Source organism: Ictalurus punctatus, chromosome 17, assembly GCF_001660625.3.
Source record: "Ictalurus punctatus breed USDA103 chromosome 17, Coco_2.0, whole genome shotgun sequence".
Lineage (NCBI taxonomy): Eukaryota > Metazoa > Chordata > Actinopteri > Siluriformes > Ictaluridae > Ictalurus > Ictalurus punctatus.
Window position 1 is genome coordinate 18,140,895 of NC_030432.2, and position 19,234 is coordinate 18,160,128.

At 40.9% G+C, this 19,234-nt stretch overlaps 1 protein-coding gene across 8 annotated transcripts in view; it reads left to right on the forward strand.

Moving 5' to 3' along the window:
• Positions 1-19,234, forward strand: part of si:ch211-267e7.3 (ADAMTS-like protein 2) — a 57,577-nt gene that overhangs the window by 30,845 nt on the left and 7,498 nt on the right. For 4 of the 8 annotated variants that reach the window (XM_053687374.1, XM_053687373.1, XM_053687375.1 and 1 more), the window contains 13 exons: positions 4,423-4,559; positions 8,435-8,510; positions 8,735-8,837; positions 9,757-9,902; positions 10,543-10,666; positions 11,618-11,698; positions 12,640-12,815; positions 13,737-14,091; positions 15,058-15,343; positions 15,571-15,674; positions 16,902-17,028; positions 18,308-18,521; positions 18,803-18,958. In XM_053687374.1, the coding sequence (XP_053543349.1) occupies positions 4,423-4,559; positions 8,435-8,510; positions 8,735-8,837; positions 9,757-9,902; positions 10,543-10,666; positions 11,618-11,698; positions 12,640-12,815; positions 13,737-14,091; positions 15,058-15,343; positions 15,571-15,674; positions 16,902-17,028; positions 18,308-18,521; positions 18,803-18,958 (2,085 nt within the window). The remainder of the gene's footprint in view (positions 1-4,422; positions 4,560-8,434; positions 8,511-8,734; positions 8,838-9,756; positions 9,903-10,542; positions 10,667-11,617; positions 11,699-12,639; positions 12,816-13,736; positions 14,092-15,057; positions 15,344-15,570; positions 15,675-16,901; positions 17,029-18,307; positions 18,522-18,802; positions 18,959-19,234) is intronic. The other 4 variants (XM_053687369.1, XM_053687370.1, XM_053687376.1 and 1 more) reach the window with 2 other exon arrangements.

A 19,234-nucleotide genomic window follows, 5' to 3' on the forward strand; every position in this document is an offset into this window, starting at 1 on the left:
TTTCTGATAGTGGAGTCATGAACAGTGACCTTTATTGATGTAAGACAGACCTGTAGGTCCTTTGATGTTGTCCTTGGCTCTTTTGTGACTTCCCAGATGAGTAGTTACTGTGCTCTTGGAGGAATTTTGGAAGGTCGGACACTTCTGGGAAGATTCACTACTGTGCTGAATTTTCATTGGAGATAATGGCTCTCACTATTTCAATCACCTTCTCATCATTTCTGGAATTTCTTTCAACTTTGGCATAGTGTGTTACTGGGTAAAACGTTTGAACCAACTTCATGCCATTGAAAAAGTTGTATTTAAGTGTTGATTTGATTGAACAGGGTTTGCACTAATTAGATCTGGTTGCGTCTAGTCCAGCTGAACCCCATTATGAATGCAGTTTCATAGATTTGGGGAATTAATAACTACGGGGGCAAATACATTTTCACACAGTCCCAGTTGGTATTGGAGAACTTTTTTTGCTTCAATAAATCACATTATCATTTAAAAACTGTATTTTGTGTTTAGTCAGGTTGCCTTTGTTTTATCTTGGATTTTGTTTTAATTTCTGAAATAATTTCACAAGATACACCAAAACAGAAGAAATCAGAATGGGGGCAAATACTTTTCCACAGCACCGTATTCTAGAACTTGGAGTCAAACTCTCTCTTACTCATTTGTTGGGGTTCTCATTAATATGACATTTAAACTTTTTTGTTTTCAGGATCTAACAGATAAACTTGATCATTATCACTTTATGTTTGTGATCAATGATTTATTTTTTTTTTCTTCTTCTATTAAATGGCATTGTAACTGCACTAGAAATGTCCATGTAACATTTGAGCTGCATTTTACCATTAATTTATGAGAATAACGAAAATACACCAGCCAACAAATAAGCACCAGAGTTGCTAAGAGTATCAAAAATATTTCAGTAGAAACTTTTAAAGTATTTCAGGGCCATTCTTGTAGTGATTGGATTTATGACGGCATCAGGACTGAACTGATATATGGAATAAAATTTGTGCCAAAAGTATTGGATGAACAAAAAAGTTTATGCTTATTTTTTATTATTTGTGTCTATGCATGATTTGGGTTTTTTTTTTTTATAAATGTAAAGTGCCTTGATTTATAAACCATTAGTGAAAATGCTGTTTATTTGATGACCATATTCCACTTTTGCCACTGAGTTCATTGTTTTCAGTCTGAGAGTGCTTTTCTTCTTTCTCATTGTATATTTTTGTTCGTTTCCTGAAAAGTTACGTTCAATAATTTTGGCACAAATTTAATTCCGTACTGGTGAAGCCTTTAAGTTGGGTTGAAAAATGCAGTGTATCTTTTTAAGATTATACTACAAGTCCTGTTACCTTTTTTGGGGAGCCCCTGCTTTAAAAGCCTGCTACACACACACACACACACACACATATATCTGCAGAGAGGACCTTTCTAAGGTCTTTCCGCCTATTCAGGATATAAACATCCAAAGGCTATTGAGACACAAAACATATGGGCATGCAAATTCTTGTTTGGACATGCATTAAGGTCCTGAGGCTGAGGGGGGATGAGGGGGGTTGTGATGGTATGAGAGGTGTCTTTATTTTTTATTTATTTCTTTCTTTCTTCTTCTTCTTCTACTGTTATGTATGATTCATAGACTGAGGCAGATATGTCCTTGTACTTTGTAACACTACATGTGAGTTCTTTGCTTATCATCCTTGTAAATGCAATATTTGTGAGAGAGAGAAACAGACACTGAGAAACAGTAGGGAGGCAGACAGACACAAAGGGAGAGAAAGATGGAGGGAGAGTAACAGAATGAAGCGAGAGAAATAAATGTATCCAATGGAGGCTTAAAGGCCTTGCTCAAGGGCAAACAGTTCCCTACTTTGGCACTTTTCCCCTAAACACAGCACTGGTGTTGAAGCTTAAGTTGTCGCCTAATCTCTAATCCTTCTGAATGTATTGAATGTGCATAACATATTTTCTTTTGCTCAAACATTGAATGAGCACTGCTTTATTTTTGGTCATTATAAGCATAAATAATGGTGCTATTTTTAAAAATAAAAAGCATGTTTGTGACAGGCGCAAACATCTCTACACGTGCGAGCATAATCTATCCAAACCTCTTGTGTTCACTGCGAATGACCCATTTTTCCCATTTCTGAATGAAAATAACCACATAATGCATTTTTACTAATACAGATGCATACCATGCTATTTTTCAGGGTAAAATCACATAAACATGCCTGAATATAATAAGATTGCTGTGCTTTTGCTGTTCAGCGGTTTCTTGTTTATCATGAGGATGTTCTTTGCCTCATCCTTTATCTTTCCATGTACAAGATAGCTGTCCTATTGGTCGTGTGCAGAACTGGACCACACTCCCACACTTTACATTCAGAGCTGCTATGTGGAAAAGCACAAAGCTGCTGTTCAGTCAGCACTATAACAGACCTTTCCCATCACTGAAGAGAGATTTGCTCAGCGTCGTGCCCGAGTGTCGCTAAAGTGCAGGTTCAGGCATTAGGAAGAGTGATTATCTCTCCGTCTAGACGACAGACAGGAGTCGGTATAATTTGCCTGCAGCCGTTAGTCCTTTCATGTGTCGGAGTCATTCAGGGCCTCTGAAGAGAAATGGAGTGAGCTCTTCGGTCGCTCTTTCTCGGTCTGTCCAGCTCATTATTCATCTGCTTCACCCTTCTCTGTTTATCTGTCCTTTATCAGTTCTGTTTTCAATTTGAGCTCAAAGGTCCCAGCTTCTCCCTCCATTTATCTCTCTTTCTCTTTGACTTGTTTATTTTGTCCCTCTTGTTCTGTGTAAAGAGGGGGGGAAACATATAATGGTTACAGATTGTTGGAGCATCAAACCAATATGGAAATTTGAAGGTAATTAATTAGGAAAGGGTTGCGTGTCCATGGACGCCAGAGTTAAAATCCGAGGAAGACTGAAGCAGCAATCAACCGTGAAATTCCCAGGAAAACTTTTTGGAGGCTCATATACAAACAGAAAATGTAAGGAGATGAAAAGTCTCAAGTCAATGAAGGAGAAGAAACTCTAACATCATGTACACACACAGTGCTCTGTCTCACCCAAACCTCTTTCCCATTGTGTATGTTCTCATTTCATGTTTGTTGCATTGCTCTGGACTCGGCTCTCTACGCGTCAGAGTGTCTAAATCCACACAGCTCACCTGAGGCCACCTCTTTAAGCCCCATTTCCTAGAAGCCAGCTGGTAATTGTTGAGTTTTACCCCAGGGTGTCGCAGGACAAGTGCAAGAGGAGTATGTTTGCCTCTACATGGCTCTGGTGTTTGTCTCCCACAGCTTTACTGAGCTCTGAAGGAGAGGTGTTGTTTTGAAACCCTGTGATTGAGTTTACATTTCAGCCATCCTCCTCTAACTGAGCATGAGCTACAGCATGAAACCAAGACACGGAATCACACTTCATGTCCAATGTCCTATTCATAAATACCACAAAAGCCAAATGCATATCTACAACTCTGACACTGATGTTATTCGTTTAGTGAGGAGGTTGACCAACCCCTGAAGTCCAGTTATTTTCTAAAGATTAATACAATATTGTTTTATCATTATAATATAATAGACCTGATACCCTTATAGTTACAGGCACATAATGTTCTTTTATTATCTAATCGATGCCTTTCTGTGTTCAGTATTTTCTGAAGTTTCCATTTTTGATGTGTCTGTGGAAGATTATCCAATATGACATTGTCTATTGGGAAATGCTTATTTTAAAGAATGATTTCAAGGCTTTTGAACTTATTTATATATTTATTTTTTTTACAAAAAAATATTTATTATTATTTATTTTTTGATGAAAGCCAAGTGCTTGCGTGACTCTTTTCCACCTTGTCTCTTATGATTTAAACTTGAATTTTAAAATGCCACCCATCAGCCATAACATTAATATCACCTGCCTAATATTGTGTAGGTCCCACTTGTGCCACCAAAAAAGCTCTGACCCGTCGAGGCATGGTCTCCACAAGACCTCTGAAGTTGTGCTGTGGTATCTGACACCAAGACATTAGCAGCAGATCATTTAAGTGCTGTAAGTTGCGAAGTGGGATCATACTTTTGTCCAGCTCATCCCACAGATGCTCGACCGGATTAAGAGCTGGGGCATTTGGAGGTCAAGTCAACACCTTGAACTCTTTGTGATGTTCCTCAAACCATTCCTGAATAATTTTTGCAGTGTGGCAGGGCGGCAGAACAGCAGAATGTGGTATGGTCATTTATGAGCAAATCATTCTGCAGACTCAGAGTTCAGAGTAATTAGAAAACACGTTACCAGTAAACACTACCAGTAAAGGTAGGCCGATAATGTCCCAGGTTTTAAGAGTGAAAATGCTACCTGTCTCTCTTATTCTCCTTCCCTGTTTCTCTGTTTCTCCCTCTCTCTCTGTATCCCTGGGCCAGGACAGTAGGGAGGGGACGGAGGAGCTCCACCCGGATGAAGTGGCTCAGTGGTGGGGTGAATGGAGCAGCTGGTCAACCTGTAGCTGGACATGCGGAGGAGGCGTTCGCTCACAGGAGCGCCACTGTCTGCAGCAGAGGTTAGACGTCCAGCAAAACACGTTAACGCTTGTTTCAATGTGTCCTCATTCTTTGTTGAAATCCCGTTGGTAAAATCTCTTCCAGTTTCTGGATAATTTTATCATACTTGAATATTGTGAATAGATAAGACACAGCTCTGCATGAGGAGTTAATGAAGATGTTTTGATCACTAATGTTAAGACTGAGGCTCAGACCCGGGGGGACCCTCCGTTCTAACCTCCCCTTAGACTGGGCTTGCTATTTAGCTGTACAGGGCTTGTTACTCCTCCATCAGTCTGACCCTTTTGTGAACCTACACCTTACCCTGGTTAGCATCACCCGCCACAGCCTGTAGGTTAAAACTCCATTTCCTTTTGGAAATGGAGTTTTAAATGGCCCTGATAGCGCAATGCAATTACATTTTGTCAAGCCCAGGCTTCATAACAGTTGCAATCTGCTTTCGCTTCCAGAGACGTCTACAGTTTACCACCCTATACACTTGTTAAAGTTGGAATACTGCACTTTAAGAAAATGGTCCTGACCTTTATTGAAGATACTTACTTGTGTTGTACCAGTTACTGAACCTAAACTGAGTGTAATGAGTACAGAGCCTTGTGGGATTTTTGTTGATATTTTTCCACAGAAAAGCTGAGTAAATATCAGATATGAGAAATGTCCTCCAATACTAATTATGCCATCCATTTTTTATTTATTTATACATTTACATTTATTCATTTAGCAGACGCTTTTATCCAAAGCGACTTACAAATGAGGAAATACGAGCAAAATTATATCTCAAGCGGAGAACGATACAAGTAGTGCTACCATACAAGACTTTTTAAAATTGAGTTCTAGAAAAGCAAAGTGCTTCACGGAAGAGGTGGGTCTTTAGCTGTTTTTTGAAAATAGTGACAGATTCTGTGGTCCCGGAGGTTGGAAGTTCATTCCACCACTGAGGGACAGTTAGTGTGAAGGTTCTGGAGTAGGCACTACTAAGCGTCGGTCATTAATTGATATTTATATTCATCATTTGGCAGTCTTACCTATCCAAATGGAGGTGGAATTCAATTCATTCAGGTGGAACCTTGTGTAGGTTGTGTTTGAATGAATACATTATTAAGTGATGTGGTTGAGAGTGTTGCTGCAATATGCAATCAATACAGTTTCTCTCCTTCCCTTTTCGAACAATTTTTCGTGGTAGAAATAAGCAGCTGGCTGGCAGATCTTACAGCGAATATACCTGCTGTCTTCCCTGTCAGTATATTTTATGTCCATATTTTGATGGTAATCTCATAAAAGTGCACACTCTCATGGGACACAGTGTGCATGTGGTTTTTTTTTTTTTTTTTTTTTTTTTTTTTTAATATTATTTTACGTTACAGCATTTGCACACATCCTTATCCAGAACTATTTATAGACGGGCTCTATAGTCCATCATATCCATACATATCCATCAAAAATGTATCCTCATGCTAGTTCAATAGGGTCTAAGAATACCATCAAGCTAAAGAGAGAAGTGAGTACAGCAAGAAAGCACACAAGTCAAGGATTGTTTTTAAATATTAGTGCATATTTAAGTGCTTGGTATTTTAAATACCATCAGTCAAATATCTACAATCATTTAAAACCATGAAAATGATGGTCATGTATTCATCATTTTCATTAACTGCACAATTTGAATTGAGAGACCGTTCATGAAAGCTGTAGGTGTAAATTGGCCCTTTAGTATTGTCTGATGTGGTGTTTGTTCTGTACAGACAATTAAATGTGTGTTTTAGTTAATATTTTGGTGAAGTAGCCTATTTCTGGATGGAGATAAATAGTGAACATTAGACCACCAAATGTGGTTGTGAGGAATGGGATAGAACTTATAAGGCTGTGATTGCCAGGAAAATCTACCCCAACCCCCCCGGTTAATCACGCATTTGTTCATTTGCTAATTCTCACTCACTAGTATCACGCAACAGTTACCATCCAGGGAGGGTGAGGGCTAGCAAGTGCTTCCTCTGAGACACGTGAAGCCTGCTAACACCTCTTTTCAAGCTACAGCTCATGCGACGTCACAGGGCAACTGAACACACTCGCACAGGAAAATGTCCACGGTTGGTTTGTGTCACTATGATTGACAGACGGGAAACTAATACCATCCTTCCTACCCCGAGAAGACAGTCAGTTTTGACCTTTTGGACATGCGGACATTTTTTTTTTTTTGGAGTCAAATATGCGATTTTTTTTTTTTTTGAAGATTGGATGAAGAATTTTCTGTTGCACCACTCAGGAGCCCTGGAAAGTACAGTCTTATTTCCGTATCTGCACTAATAGGGGTCTTGGTAAATGGTATTGGTCATTTTTGGACCAAAATAGGTTTGAAAATCCCACTGTGTCATTGATTTTGAATGTTGCAAAGCTGGAAATACTTTTTTCCTCAACACATAGTTGGTCTTGCTCTGCACAATTGTGGGAGCTTCATTAGAAGGTTTGGCCCAAAGTTTAAGGATGGAAATGTACATTGGAAGTTATATAGATGATGGTATATAGTTCCAATTTGATTTCTATGTTTAATTGAGGTGACTGTATGATGATTGTATACCTGATATTAAAACTGGCAGGTATAAAGTTTTCCCTAAACTTTGGACATCATAAATGTCTTTGCTGGCCATAAAAGACCATGCGTTATTAGCAAGAAGCGAGAGATTTCTCCTCTTATAACCCCCAGGATGAGAGAAATTGTATGTCTATGGGCCATTAATTAACCAAATCACCGGCCCACATGACACCAGCAATACTGTCCAGACAAACATACTTATAAAATGCCTTTTAGAGCAAATGGGCGGCCGCTTGAGGAAGATTCCTCTGAAGATAAGGGCTCATGTTGAGCTAGGCCAGCTGGCCCCCATTAGCACTCCCCTGTGTGAGAGAGAGTGAGTGAGTGAGTGCGTGTGTGTGTATGTGTGCATGCTGGGGAGGGGGATCTCAGTGGTGAAACAGAAAGATGAGGAGGAGGCCCATCTGGAGTAGGCTGAAAGGGGCGACCAAGCCTGGGAAAGTCGCACATGTGTAAGCCAGGTAGTCTCTCATGAAAGGAGCGGCGTAGAATGCATCAGATACAGACTGTCTGATGCAAGATGGCATGGAGGCTAGCAAATAAGTTAAGGATTGATTTAGTTCCGGAGGGAAGAATAAAAATGATTTAATACTACATATTGCACAATAATGTGTTAACGTTATTGCAGACTGTGTTCAATAAATAAATAAATAAATAAATAAAAAAACCCTGCCATGAATATTTGCACATGCGTGAAAAAATGCTTTCAGTGCCCTAAATCAAGTCTTCCTGTATAATCAGCAGTGCATCTACACCATGCATGAGGTTAAGTACAACTATAGCTTTTAAGGCTATCAGAGTTACAGGTGTGTGACAAATTAAAGAGAAAAAAACAACAACATAAAGTGTGTTACTAAAGTGTTGGTCCACTATGAGTTGCTATGAGAACAGCTTTAATGTGCATTGTCACAGAATTCTTCTGCAGTCACCTTGCAGATAGACAAAAAATGCTAGGAAGATTTGATTAAGAGAAAACTACAGCCTGAATCACTGGCGAGGGACTTACTGACTTTTTGCTGAGCGTGCAAGAACAATGTAGTACTTCAGAAACTTTTTAGGGAGGATAGGGACTATGGCTACACAGTAATCCTCTCCCCAGAAATTCATATACTAGTTTGTTTCCCATAGTCTGTATTAATGCACTGAAATAACTCATTTTGCTCATCATAAGCCATATTTTAGCTTCATCAATCAGGTTTCCAGGCATGACGCTTTACACTATATTTGATTTGTCTACTCTTGCTTCTGTAGCTGTAGAAATGTTTTTAACATGTAATGTTCTCTTTCTAGGCTCACTACCACACACAACATTAACAGTTCCTTCTGTGCTGGATCGCCTAAGCAGTATCAGTTGTGTACTAACCAGGTAGGGCCGCATTTTATGTCGGTGTTTTATGTGATTTGGAATCCCTGAAGTAGGGCTGAGCGTAATTAAAGGATAAGGAGAAACTGTGTGAACTGTGTTCTGCCAAAGCTGGCTGGAATACGCATGCATTCTGACATGTTAGTTTAATGCTGTAATACGTGCAAGCTGTTTGCCATGCCGCCTGCTGTGTGAGCTGTGTAATTATTGATGTATTTATTGCCTAGCCGTGCCCCAACAGCAGAATCGGCTTCAAACAGCACCAGTGCTCCCAGTTCAACGCCAAAGCCTTCAGCAGGAAGCACTACGAGTGGGTTCCCCTCTATCCAGGTAAAAAAAAAAAGAAAAAAAAAGGAGATTTGAAACACATTGGGGTGGGACAAACTTTCTTTGAGAGTTCAGGTTCATTTGCTCAGTGTTCATTGCTATAATGAAGGAACATGATGATAAATTCCACAAGGGTTAGCTTGGCCTTAGGACTCAGTTATTATAGAAACTGTTCAGCCAAAACAAAATTTACACACTTTTACACATCATGTATCATGATGTTTGCTCTTAAACACTGGACACAGGGCTCAGTAATATCATTTATAGATAAAGAGTCCCATAAATATGGAATAAAATTTGTGCCAGAAGTATTGAAGGTAACTTTCTCATTTGCTCAACTCGGTTGTAATTCACTTTGGAGAAAAGCATCTGTCGAAGGGACTGAAATATAAATGAGTTGATTAGACTAACTGGAACTACAGACAGTTGACAAATTGAAGGGAAAAACTAACATGCAGTGTGTTAGTAAGGTGTACGAGCTAACAGAACAGCTCAATGTGTTGTAAAAGCACGTTTGAGGAGGGTGTCGGACACAAGTTGGAGCTCCTGCCAGTTTCTGCCACCTGTTCTACTCACCTTTCCTTCCTGACAGTCTGAAGTCGCCAGAAGATTGTTCGGATGTAAGCGCAAGTCAGGCCTCGTCTTTCCATTGCTCTCCTATGGTCCTTTTTTTTTTTAAAGTCTGTTCCTGTTTCGCTTAGTTATTAGACACAGAGCGTCTCTGATCTTCCATTCTTGGCCCCGGGACAGCCGTTCCATAGTCTCGCATCTCGTAGATGGGCGTTTGGGTTTATTTCCGAATCCCGTGGCCTCTAAGGAACAAAAGAGGCCTTTCTATGATACAATGACTAACTTCAATCTCCAGCAGAACTCTCCAGAGTCTAGAGATTTAACAGCATTAATGATGTCATGTCCTGTCCAGATGATTACATCAGCATTTCCAGCAAGCCGTGTGACCTGCAGTGCACCACCACCACGGGAGAGAGACAGCTATTGGTTCCGGCACACGACGGGACCTTTTGCAGGAATGGTGCCTACAAGGGCGTTTGCATAGAGGGCCAATGCCAGGTTACACACTACACCTACTTCTAGAAGGCTACACCATTCATAAATCATCTCCAGTAGATGGAGTTTGGGATGGGATGATGGTTCTTTCCATACTGCCAATTGAGTAAAGTCATGCTATAATAGAATGCATCAGTTAACCTCGAACTTAGCAACCCATGCAAATAATTGGATGGCAGCCATAAAGTTCTAAGTGATTCTTTTTATACTACATGGGTTACACAACAGACGCACACAGAGGTAATAGTGAGCATGGAGCAGTGACATGAACATATAGGAAATCTGTCCTCCATTTCAGTTCTGCGAGCACTGAGACACTTCCTTTTGCAAGGGTCTACACTTTGATTGTTAGTCTCATTTTTAAGGAGCACACTTACTGATACTGGTCTGGGCACTAATTGTTCCTGCCCTCATAATAGCTATTAAAGATACTGTAACGTGTTGAACATATAAACTTCCCTTGTAGCAGCTACGAACATCAGCAGAACTAAATAACGTTCCATGATGCCTGTGATTGATTGATACTAAGTAGGTTACTCATTTTGGTATCAGTATTGTCGACTACCAAAAACCAACAGTCTAAAAAATGGCATCGATGGACTCCATGTCCTTACCAGCTTCCTGTGTCTCTGTCCTCATACAGGTGGTTGGGTGTGATGGGAAACTGTACTCCAGTAAATCTATAGATAAATGTGGCATCTGCGGTGGAAACGGTGACACCTGCTACCGGATCTCAGGATCTTACCGGAAAGGGATCACACAGTTAGGTATATCTTATACTACCACTAAGAGGTCACATATGTTACTAAAATTCTATTTACTCAGAACACATGCAAAAAAAAAACACCACCACCACACAATGAGATTTTAAAATAAACATTTGAATTTCTGTTAATGATCGCACATTGGGGCGGGGGGGCACGTTTGCGTCGCACCTCCAGGGTTCGGGGTTTCCTCCAGATACTCTGGTTTCCTCCACCAGTACACAGACGTGTTGTAGGCTGATTGGCATTTCCAAATTGTCTGTAGTGTGTGTGAATGTATGTGTGATTGTACCCTGTGGTGTGCTGGCCTCCTGTCTAGGGTGTCCCCCACCTCATGTGCAGAGTTCCCTGGGATAGGCATCAGGCTTTCCCATGACCTTGTGTAGTGTAAGCGGTATGGAAAATGGGTGGATGGATGGATGGAATTCACATTGGGACACTGTCATACTGCAGGCGGTGTTTTTACCATGAGCACAGTTTTCCTTTTCTCAATACCATCATCGTTTCTTTTTCCTATGTTTGGTTAATAGTATTCATTGTGTGCTTTAATTTGCTATACAAACTTTTTTTTTTTTTTTTTTCTGGCTGAAAATTTAAGGCCCTGTTTTTACACTGACATCTATTCATTTGGCTGGTGTTGCTCTCCAAAGCAACTTACAAGCTGGCCAGAGTACAATCTGAGCTCAGAGCTGAGCAGTTCAGGGTTAAAGTTCTTTTTCAAGGGCCCTCGTTTTCCATCCAACTCCACCATAACCATCCTGTTAAATAACATTATAAAATTCTGAAACCTTTTACAGCATTTCTTATTTGTAAACCGAGCATTTAAAAGAAATCATTACTGTCAGATTGTATATTGAACTAACGGTGGTTTTGTTTACCAGGAAGTTGATTTTGTAGTGACACTAAAATCCTAGGACTAGTTTGAAATCATTGGTATTTTCTATGATCCCTCAGGCTATGCCTTTATAACTAATATACCTGTCGGAGCCACGGACATCCAGATCGTCGAGCGGCGAAAGACTGAAAACATCTTGGGTAAAATCTCTACTTCTCTACCAGAATGCAGGTAGAGAAGAAAGCACACACAGTTCAGGAGCCATATTATCACATATATATCGTGCAATAAGTTTTTCTCACCCCTGATAGGTGAATTTTCTGTATATGGCATTTAACAACCAGTAAATTAAAATATATTATGCATGATTGTGCCATTTTCTAAAATTATGCTTTAGAGTCTCCTGCTGCTTTAGTCTAGTACACACTCTTCCCTATCCCATCACAGCGACCAATCAAGGGCATCTGTGTGTGTCATGTATATGGATAGCGCTTTCCTCCGAGTGTGTTACGCCGCACCTTGGCTCAGAGCAAGCAGCAGTCTGGAAAAATGCTGCATGTGTCTCGGATGAAGTATATCGTAGCCTTCATCTTCCCAGATTGGTAACTGTCGTATGATGGGGGATAGAGATCGACTGGTAGTGGATTTTACCGATAACTAAGTTGGGCGGTACCTGCCAAGAACCGTACTGACTGTACCATGAAAATGTACTGTACTTTTTTTAAAAAACTAAATAAATATATATTAACATGTATTAACTATTAATAAATATTAAAGTAAATAAAACATATACGTCCAAGCTAAACCAAATTGTAATACTCCAAATAACATATAAAAATAGACATCCAAAATGAATAATAATAATAATAATAATAATAAAAAAAAAACCCAATTCAAATAACTCAACGAAATTTGTCAGTGATGGTTTTTATTTCGCCTCTAGAGGCCGCTCTCGTACTGTTTAATGACGGTGGACATTACAGTTAGGCTAATGTGAAATAGAATTAAGTCATGTTACAATTAAGCTTTGTTGTGCACGTTTCAGCATCTGCTAGAGGGGAAAAAAAACAAATGAATACAGAAAACTGATTAGCGGCTGAGTGTGTGTGTGGGTTCATTTTGGTCATACTGTCCCATTTAGCGCTGTCTGATGAAGCTGGCCACTTCTTCTTTAATGGCAACACTGTACTCGACAACCCGCGCAACTTCCCCATAGCAGGAACAGTGTTTAAATACCGGAGGCCAGTTAACCTCTTCTCAGATGGCTTTGAGTACATCATGGCCCAGGGTCCTACCCAGCAGGGCCTGAACGTCATGGTAGGTATATAGGTATGTACTGCTTCTAATAGAACCATTACTTCTCTCTTTCTTTAAAAAAAAAATCCTTCTAAACATTTTCTTCTTCTCAATTTTCTCACATCCTGTAGCTAACAATATAACACAACCTAACAGGTAGTGTTAGCTATAGCAGTGTGTTCATTTCATGTCAGAATTTACCGTAATTACCGAAATCTTGCCAAAAATGTGCATGTGTTGGTTGAACTTGTAACTTGTATCTGCTTAAAACTGAAGATTTGACTTGAGTTGTGATGTCGCACAATAAACAAACACGAACAATAAATTAGCAGAGGTTACAAATTGTACGCAGTTATGTTTGGCGAACATTTTCCCTAAAAATGTTACTTGGCCTCATAGAAATAAACAAAGTTATAGTGGTATTTTTGCAAGTCGAATTTAGCGTTGTATTCTAAACAATTTTAAGATAATTAAATATGATTCAATTAACTGCTAGCCGTCATGGTTGTCATCGTATTTATTTTGGTGCCGCGTGTGCTGCCTTAGAAATGGCTGCCATGGAAATTTCCAAGTCTGAGTAGAATTTCAGAGTCGTCGATGAAATTCTGACACGATGTGAACGCGCAAAAAGCCGAATCACGCAATTGCAAATGCAAATAATCCACCATCGTTTCTATAAATATGCATGTGATTTATTTATTTATTTATTTATTTATTTATTTATTTCAAGTACATTATAGTTCTAGTATTGTAAACCAGTCTTAGAGCTTAGGTTTTATTATGATGTAAATTGTAATAGTGACACATCCCCCACTGGTAATCGATTTTCATTTCACGCATGCACTCCTGCACATAACTTAAGTTTTCATTTCTTGAAAAGGTTTAGTGTGACTCATTTGACTCAGTGTAGTGCTATAACTTTTTTTTTGTCTTTGTATAAAGTATTACAACCTTAATGGAAAGATGCCTCACATTACGTACGAGTACACGGTGCCTCGCGTGTCCTCCACCGCAGCATCATCCACCCAGGAGCAGCCTCCACTGGCCAGCATGATTGCCAACGCTTCCTATACACAACTCCCCATCACCGGGAATGAGGTAGAGGCTCGCAACGAGGACCGAGAGGACGAGAAGAACCAGAGTACACCTTTGGATCATAAGGGGAGCATGGAGGCACATGGAGATGTTCGGTGGGAGCACCAGGCTCCTTGTAACCTCAGTGCAAAACCTGAAGCGCTGCAACTTAGAGCATCTGGAGAGGTTCTCCATAATGAGCTGGGAAAGAATGGTGGCTTTGGTGAGTGCAGAATTAGTGTGTGTTTCTTTTGCCCTTTGTATAAACTTTGGTAACAGTGATTTGTGTGAGATTAATAACATGTAGATGAGATCTGTTTCCACAGTGAAGTCTTCGATAAATCAGTTATCTGTATTCTAAGCTAGGTGTAAGTAGTGGTGTTTTAAATCATGATTGGAAATGCGATTATACATTATACTGCCTGATACAGTACAAAGAGTCCTATAATGTCTGAACGTGATTTCTACTTATACCCCAGCCTTTTGCAAATGATTACAATTTTCAAATTATTCAATGTTGATACATATTGGGAGGGCATGGTTAGAAAGTTCTGACCAATCATATTTAGAAATTCAACAGCACTGTGGGACAAAAGCTTATAATCGTTCATGTACGAATGTTTGCATCAGACTACTTCATTCACATTAACTAAATGTACTAAATGCTAAATAATGCTACATAATTGTAGAGTGAGATACAGTGAGGCACCACAGTACGCAAAAACAAAAGTTAATGTGAAGCCTGTGATCTAATGCAAAAAATGGTAAATGGCGCACTTATGTAGCGCTTTTATCCAAAGCACTTTCCAAAGTCTCGTTCACTCTCTCTCTCTCACTCTCACACACACACACACACACACACACACACACACACACACACACACACACCAATGGTATCAGAGCTGCCATGCAAGGCGCTAACTTGCCATCGGGAGCAACTTGGGGTTCAGTGTCTTGCCCAGGGACACTTCAGTATGTGGAGTCATGTGGGCCAGGAATCGAACCCTACGATTAGTGGACAACCCGCTCTACCACCTGAGCCACAACCGCCCAATCAAATAATTAAAAATATACAGTATATCCATGACAACTTTTAACCAACCCTTCAGTCCATTATGTTTAATTAGTTAAGAATGATAAAATTTGTGATTGATTAAAATATGAACAGAATGCACTCTAACCCCTCCAGGCTCCAAATTTAACCTGATTGAAGGCGACTCTTCTAGTGTGACTAATGAAACGCAGCCCGTGACAACGAGTGCAAAGAGCAAGCTGTATAAGTGTGCAGAGAGTACATCCATCTCCGCCTGCTCCACGCTGAAGCTGAACTCAAGCTCCTCCATGAAGAACAACCTGGCTCTGCAGATCCACACAACAACCCAGAGAGAGCCTGAGGCGAACAGCACCTCACAGCACAGAGCTCAACTCCTCCCGCTCCAGCAGGGGGCACCAGAGCGCCTCCCACTCACTGACAGGTCAGCCAGAGGGACTGAGGAGGGGATGGAGGGAAAGAACAGGAAAGAAGGTGCAGTGCGGGTTGGGAGGTTTGAGATGGGGGAGCGAGGTTGGTACAAAGTAAACTAGAGGGAGAGAGAAACCATCTAGCCTCAGGGTTAATCAACTGCATTCTTTCCATATTAATCTGTGCTAATGTTGATCCCCCTTATTTCCCCTTCTCTCTCTCTCTCTCTCTCTGCTGCAGTAATGAGTTTGAGGTGGTGTCTCTCGACCACGATGTCAGTCTGGCAGGCGTGTACAGATGGAAGGTATCTGCGTACGCACCCTGCAGTTCAACTTGTACCACAGGTGCAATTATGAACCAACACACTGACATGCACACCAAGCCACTGCTTTAAAGTTGGCAACACCGAATACATTGAAAGTTTTCTTTAAAAAATAACGAATTACTTGAGGTGGCAGTTCTACTGAAGTCATTTGACAAAAGGAAAAGTCACAAATGCACATGCCGCTACTCTCATTAAGAAATTCTGTGAATAAGTAAATTTTAAAAATGTCCCCAATCCTACACACCCTATATCCCGGTAAACTGGTATAATAACAGAAGACTAACTCTGATTTTTCCAGTGCCCTTGAACATGTGCATTTTCAATCCACTAAGCATAATCTGTTTAGAAGAATAATTTATTTCATACGTTAAGTGCCCAAGAAATGACAAAAATAGCCTAGGAACATGTCTACACCTTTAAACTTATTAAAATAGTGAGCCTGTTGCTGAAGGTGCTCTCCATTTGCCACAGCTCAACATATAGTGGATGAGAGGGGTTTGGCAGAGTGGACCTGAATTTGTCTCTCATTCTCTTCTCCACCACTGTCTCTAGATTTTCCAGTTTTTGATCAACAACAGAACTAGACTTCTTCACCAGTTTGTTGAGTTTGTCAGCCTCCCCAGCCTTAATTCCACTTCCCCAGCCTTAATTCCACCTCCCCAGCACGTCGCAGTGAAGAACAGGGTACTGGCTACTACAGACTGATAGAGCGTCTGCAGTAGCTTGCTGGTCACATCAGTGGAGGGTTATGGAATGGCCTAGTCAAAGCCTGGATTGGATTTGAATCCCATTGAAATGCTGTGGGGGGATTTAAAATGGGAAGGACATGCAAGAAAACCCTCATACATCCTGCAACTGAAAGAATATTGCATGGAAGAGTGGTCAAGAATTCCAGCAAACCTGGTAGATAATTATGCAAGACGCATACAGGAAGTTATTTCTGCTAAAGGGCGCAATACCAGCTTCTGAGACTGAGGGTGTACTTACTTTTTCCACAGAAGAATATCACATCTATTGATATTTCTGTTGAATAAATGATTGAGAAAGCTAATTTTCCTTGTGGTTTTGTTGAAGTATATCAACTTCATTAATCTGTTCCGTTTCAAAGTTGATCAAATGTTTGCTTGTCTAAATATGTCAAAAAAGCCTACAATTTTCATGGGGTGTACTTAATTTTTCACATGACTCTCTATCTATCTATCTATCTATCTATCTATCTATCTAATCTCTCTCTGTGTGTCTGTAGGTATCAGCACAGCATATGCTTTGTGTGTAAGATATGACGGTTCTGAGGTTGATGAGAGTTACTGTGATTCTTTGACTCGACCTGAGCCCACGTACGAGTTCTGCACAGGCAGAGAGTGTCTGCCCAGGTCAGAGACACCTACGTGTGTGTGTGTGTGTGTGTGTGTGTGTGTTGTGTGTCACTGTCTGTCTGTGTGCATGTGAGTAAAAACTTGGAAGCAGGATGAATGCTACATTTCAAGGAGGACCGTCACTCCACACACATTCATACGCTCCTTCATTCCGAGGGGCAATTTTTGAGGTGGGAGAAAACCAGGGAACCTAGAGGAAACCCATGCCGAGACCGTTAGAACATGCACAGAGATTAGACACTAACAGCAGCCTGAGCCCAGGGTCAAGCCTGGAGCACTGGAGTTGCAAGGCAATAATCAAAAGTAACAGTCAGTATGTGGTGTCCACCAGTTGCTTTAATTACTACAGTGCATCTCATCCTCATAGTAGCACGGTATTGGGCGTCTTATATTACAGACATTGCAGTTTATTTCTCTGAACACATCTGCAGTCCAAATGCCTCCCTGCAGCAGGCCTATGACATGTTCACGCAGTTGAGCTGGAAACCTAGACGTCTTTCTTCTGGTGTTTTTCAGAGTCACTAGAAAGGTCTCTTTAGTGTCTTAAGTTATTGTAATTGTGACCTTAATCGCCTAGCGCCTGTAAAATGTTCATGTCTTAAGGACCGTTCCACAGGTGCATGTGCAATAATTGTTTATGGTTCATCGAACAAGCATGAAAAACATCGGTTAAACTAGAGATGCATCGATGTATCGGACAATAAAGGCGGTTTTTCCGCTAACGGCCGATGGTTTAAAAACATCCGATGATCAGGGCCGGTTATATCCTGTCAATCAAAAGAAGGCGGGAAAACGCATCGATTTTGTAAAGATGTCTTTTGTGGAATGATGACAAAACTGCAGTTTGTAAGCTCTAATCTCTGCACTGCTAAAATTTTACACAGGAAGTAGCAGCAGTGAAGCGTTTCGGCATCGAGTCTAATTCAAAGAATTAGAATTTAAAGAACTAAAGAATTTAGTTGCAATGTTGCGCTGGACACGCATTTACATGCATAAGTCCAGATGCGTCAACACGAGTTCGTCATGAGTGGGAGAGACAACTCCGTGTGTGTTTACAAAGAAACTGGCGCTCATGTAGAGGATGTTTTGTAAATAAAGTTACACTTAACTAAAAAGTGTTCATTTCTCCTATGTATGGAGACATTTGGGACACCATGTAATATACCGAATATAAGAGAAACACCTTCTCAGGGCTGAGCTGCGAGCCATCCATAGGATCAGTGGTAGGCTCCAGGAGATTAGAGATATGCCGTGTGTGTGTGTGTGTGTGAGGCAGGTGGGAGACGAGCCGCTGGAGCGAGTGCTCTCGGACATGTGGTGAGGGTTTTCAGTTTCGGACGGTGCGCTGCTGGAAGATGATGGCACCAGGCTTCGACAGCTCTGTGTATGACGATCTGTGCCACGCTGCTGAGCTGCACAAGCCCATGGCACGCAAATCCTGCAGGAGCAAATCCTGTGGCCCTCAGTGGGAGGTGTCGGACTGGTCTGAGGTCAGTACGTACAAGAAGCTGATTTGTTTAGCTCCACTGATCTGTGCAGTTTCCGTTCTGTTTGGAAATGGAGAATCTGGATTTCTATAGCAAGTATTTATGATCCTCAGAACAAATTTTGGGTAACTTTTTAAACACTTCAGGAAACCAGAACTGGGCTTGAATATATGGTTATGCTTATACTGAATATATGCTTTGGTTTTTAGGGCTAGAATAGAACGAGAATGTGGACTTGAGGTTTGGCTGTAGTGCTGTGTTTGACTGTGTGTGTCTGTTTGTAGTGCTCAGCACGGTGTGGGCGACGTGGTGTGAGGAGCAGGGAGGTGCGGTGCTCCATGGATGCTCACCTGTGTAACGAGTCCACACGGCCCATCAATCAAAGGGAGTGTGACGGACCGCCATGTGACCGCAGGTGGATTGTGTCGGACTGGGGCCCGGTGAGTGTCTACATGAGAAATGACACCCACATCACTCGACCCGCTTTTACCTATAATAAACGCCTTGTGTTATTAAACAAATGAATGTCCAGAACATTATTTGCAATTCAAAAATTCGCTTAAAACCAAATGGAAGGACAGACACATGTGACCAGAATGAAGCAGGTAATATAAAATATTATTCTTCCAAGTTAAAGCAACTGATCAAAAATGACATTTACACGCCTTTCACCTTACCTCAGATGTAGTCGGTCAGCCATGTGAGTGCCTGGGGTC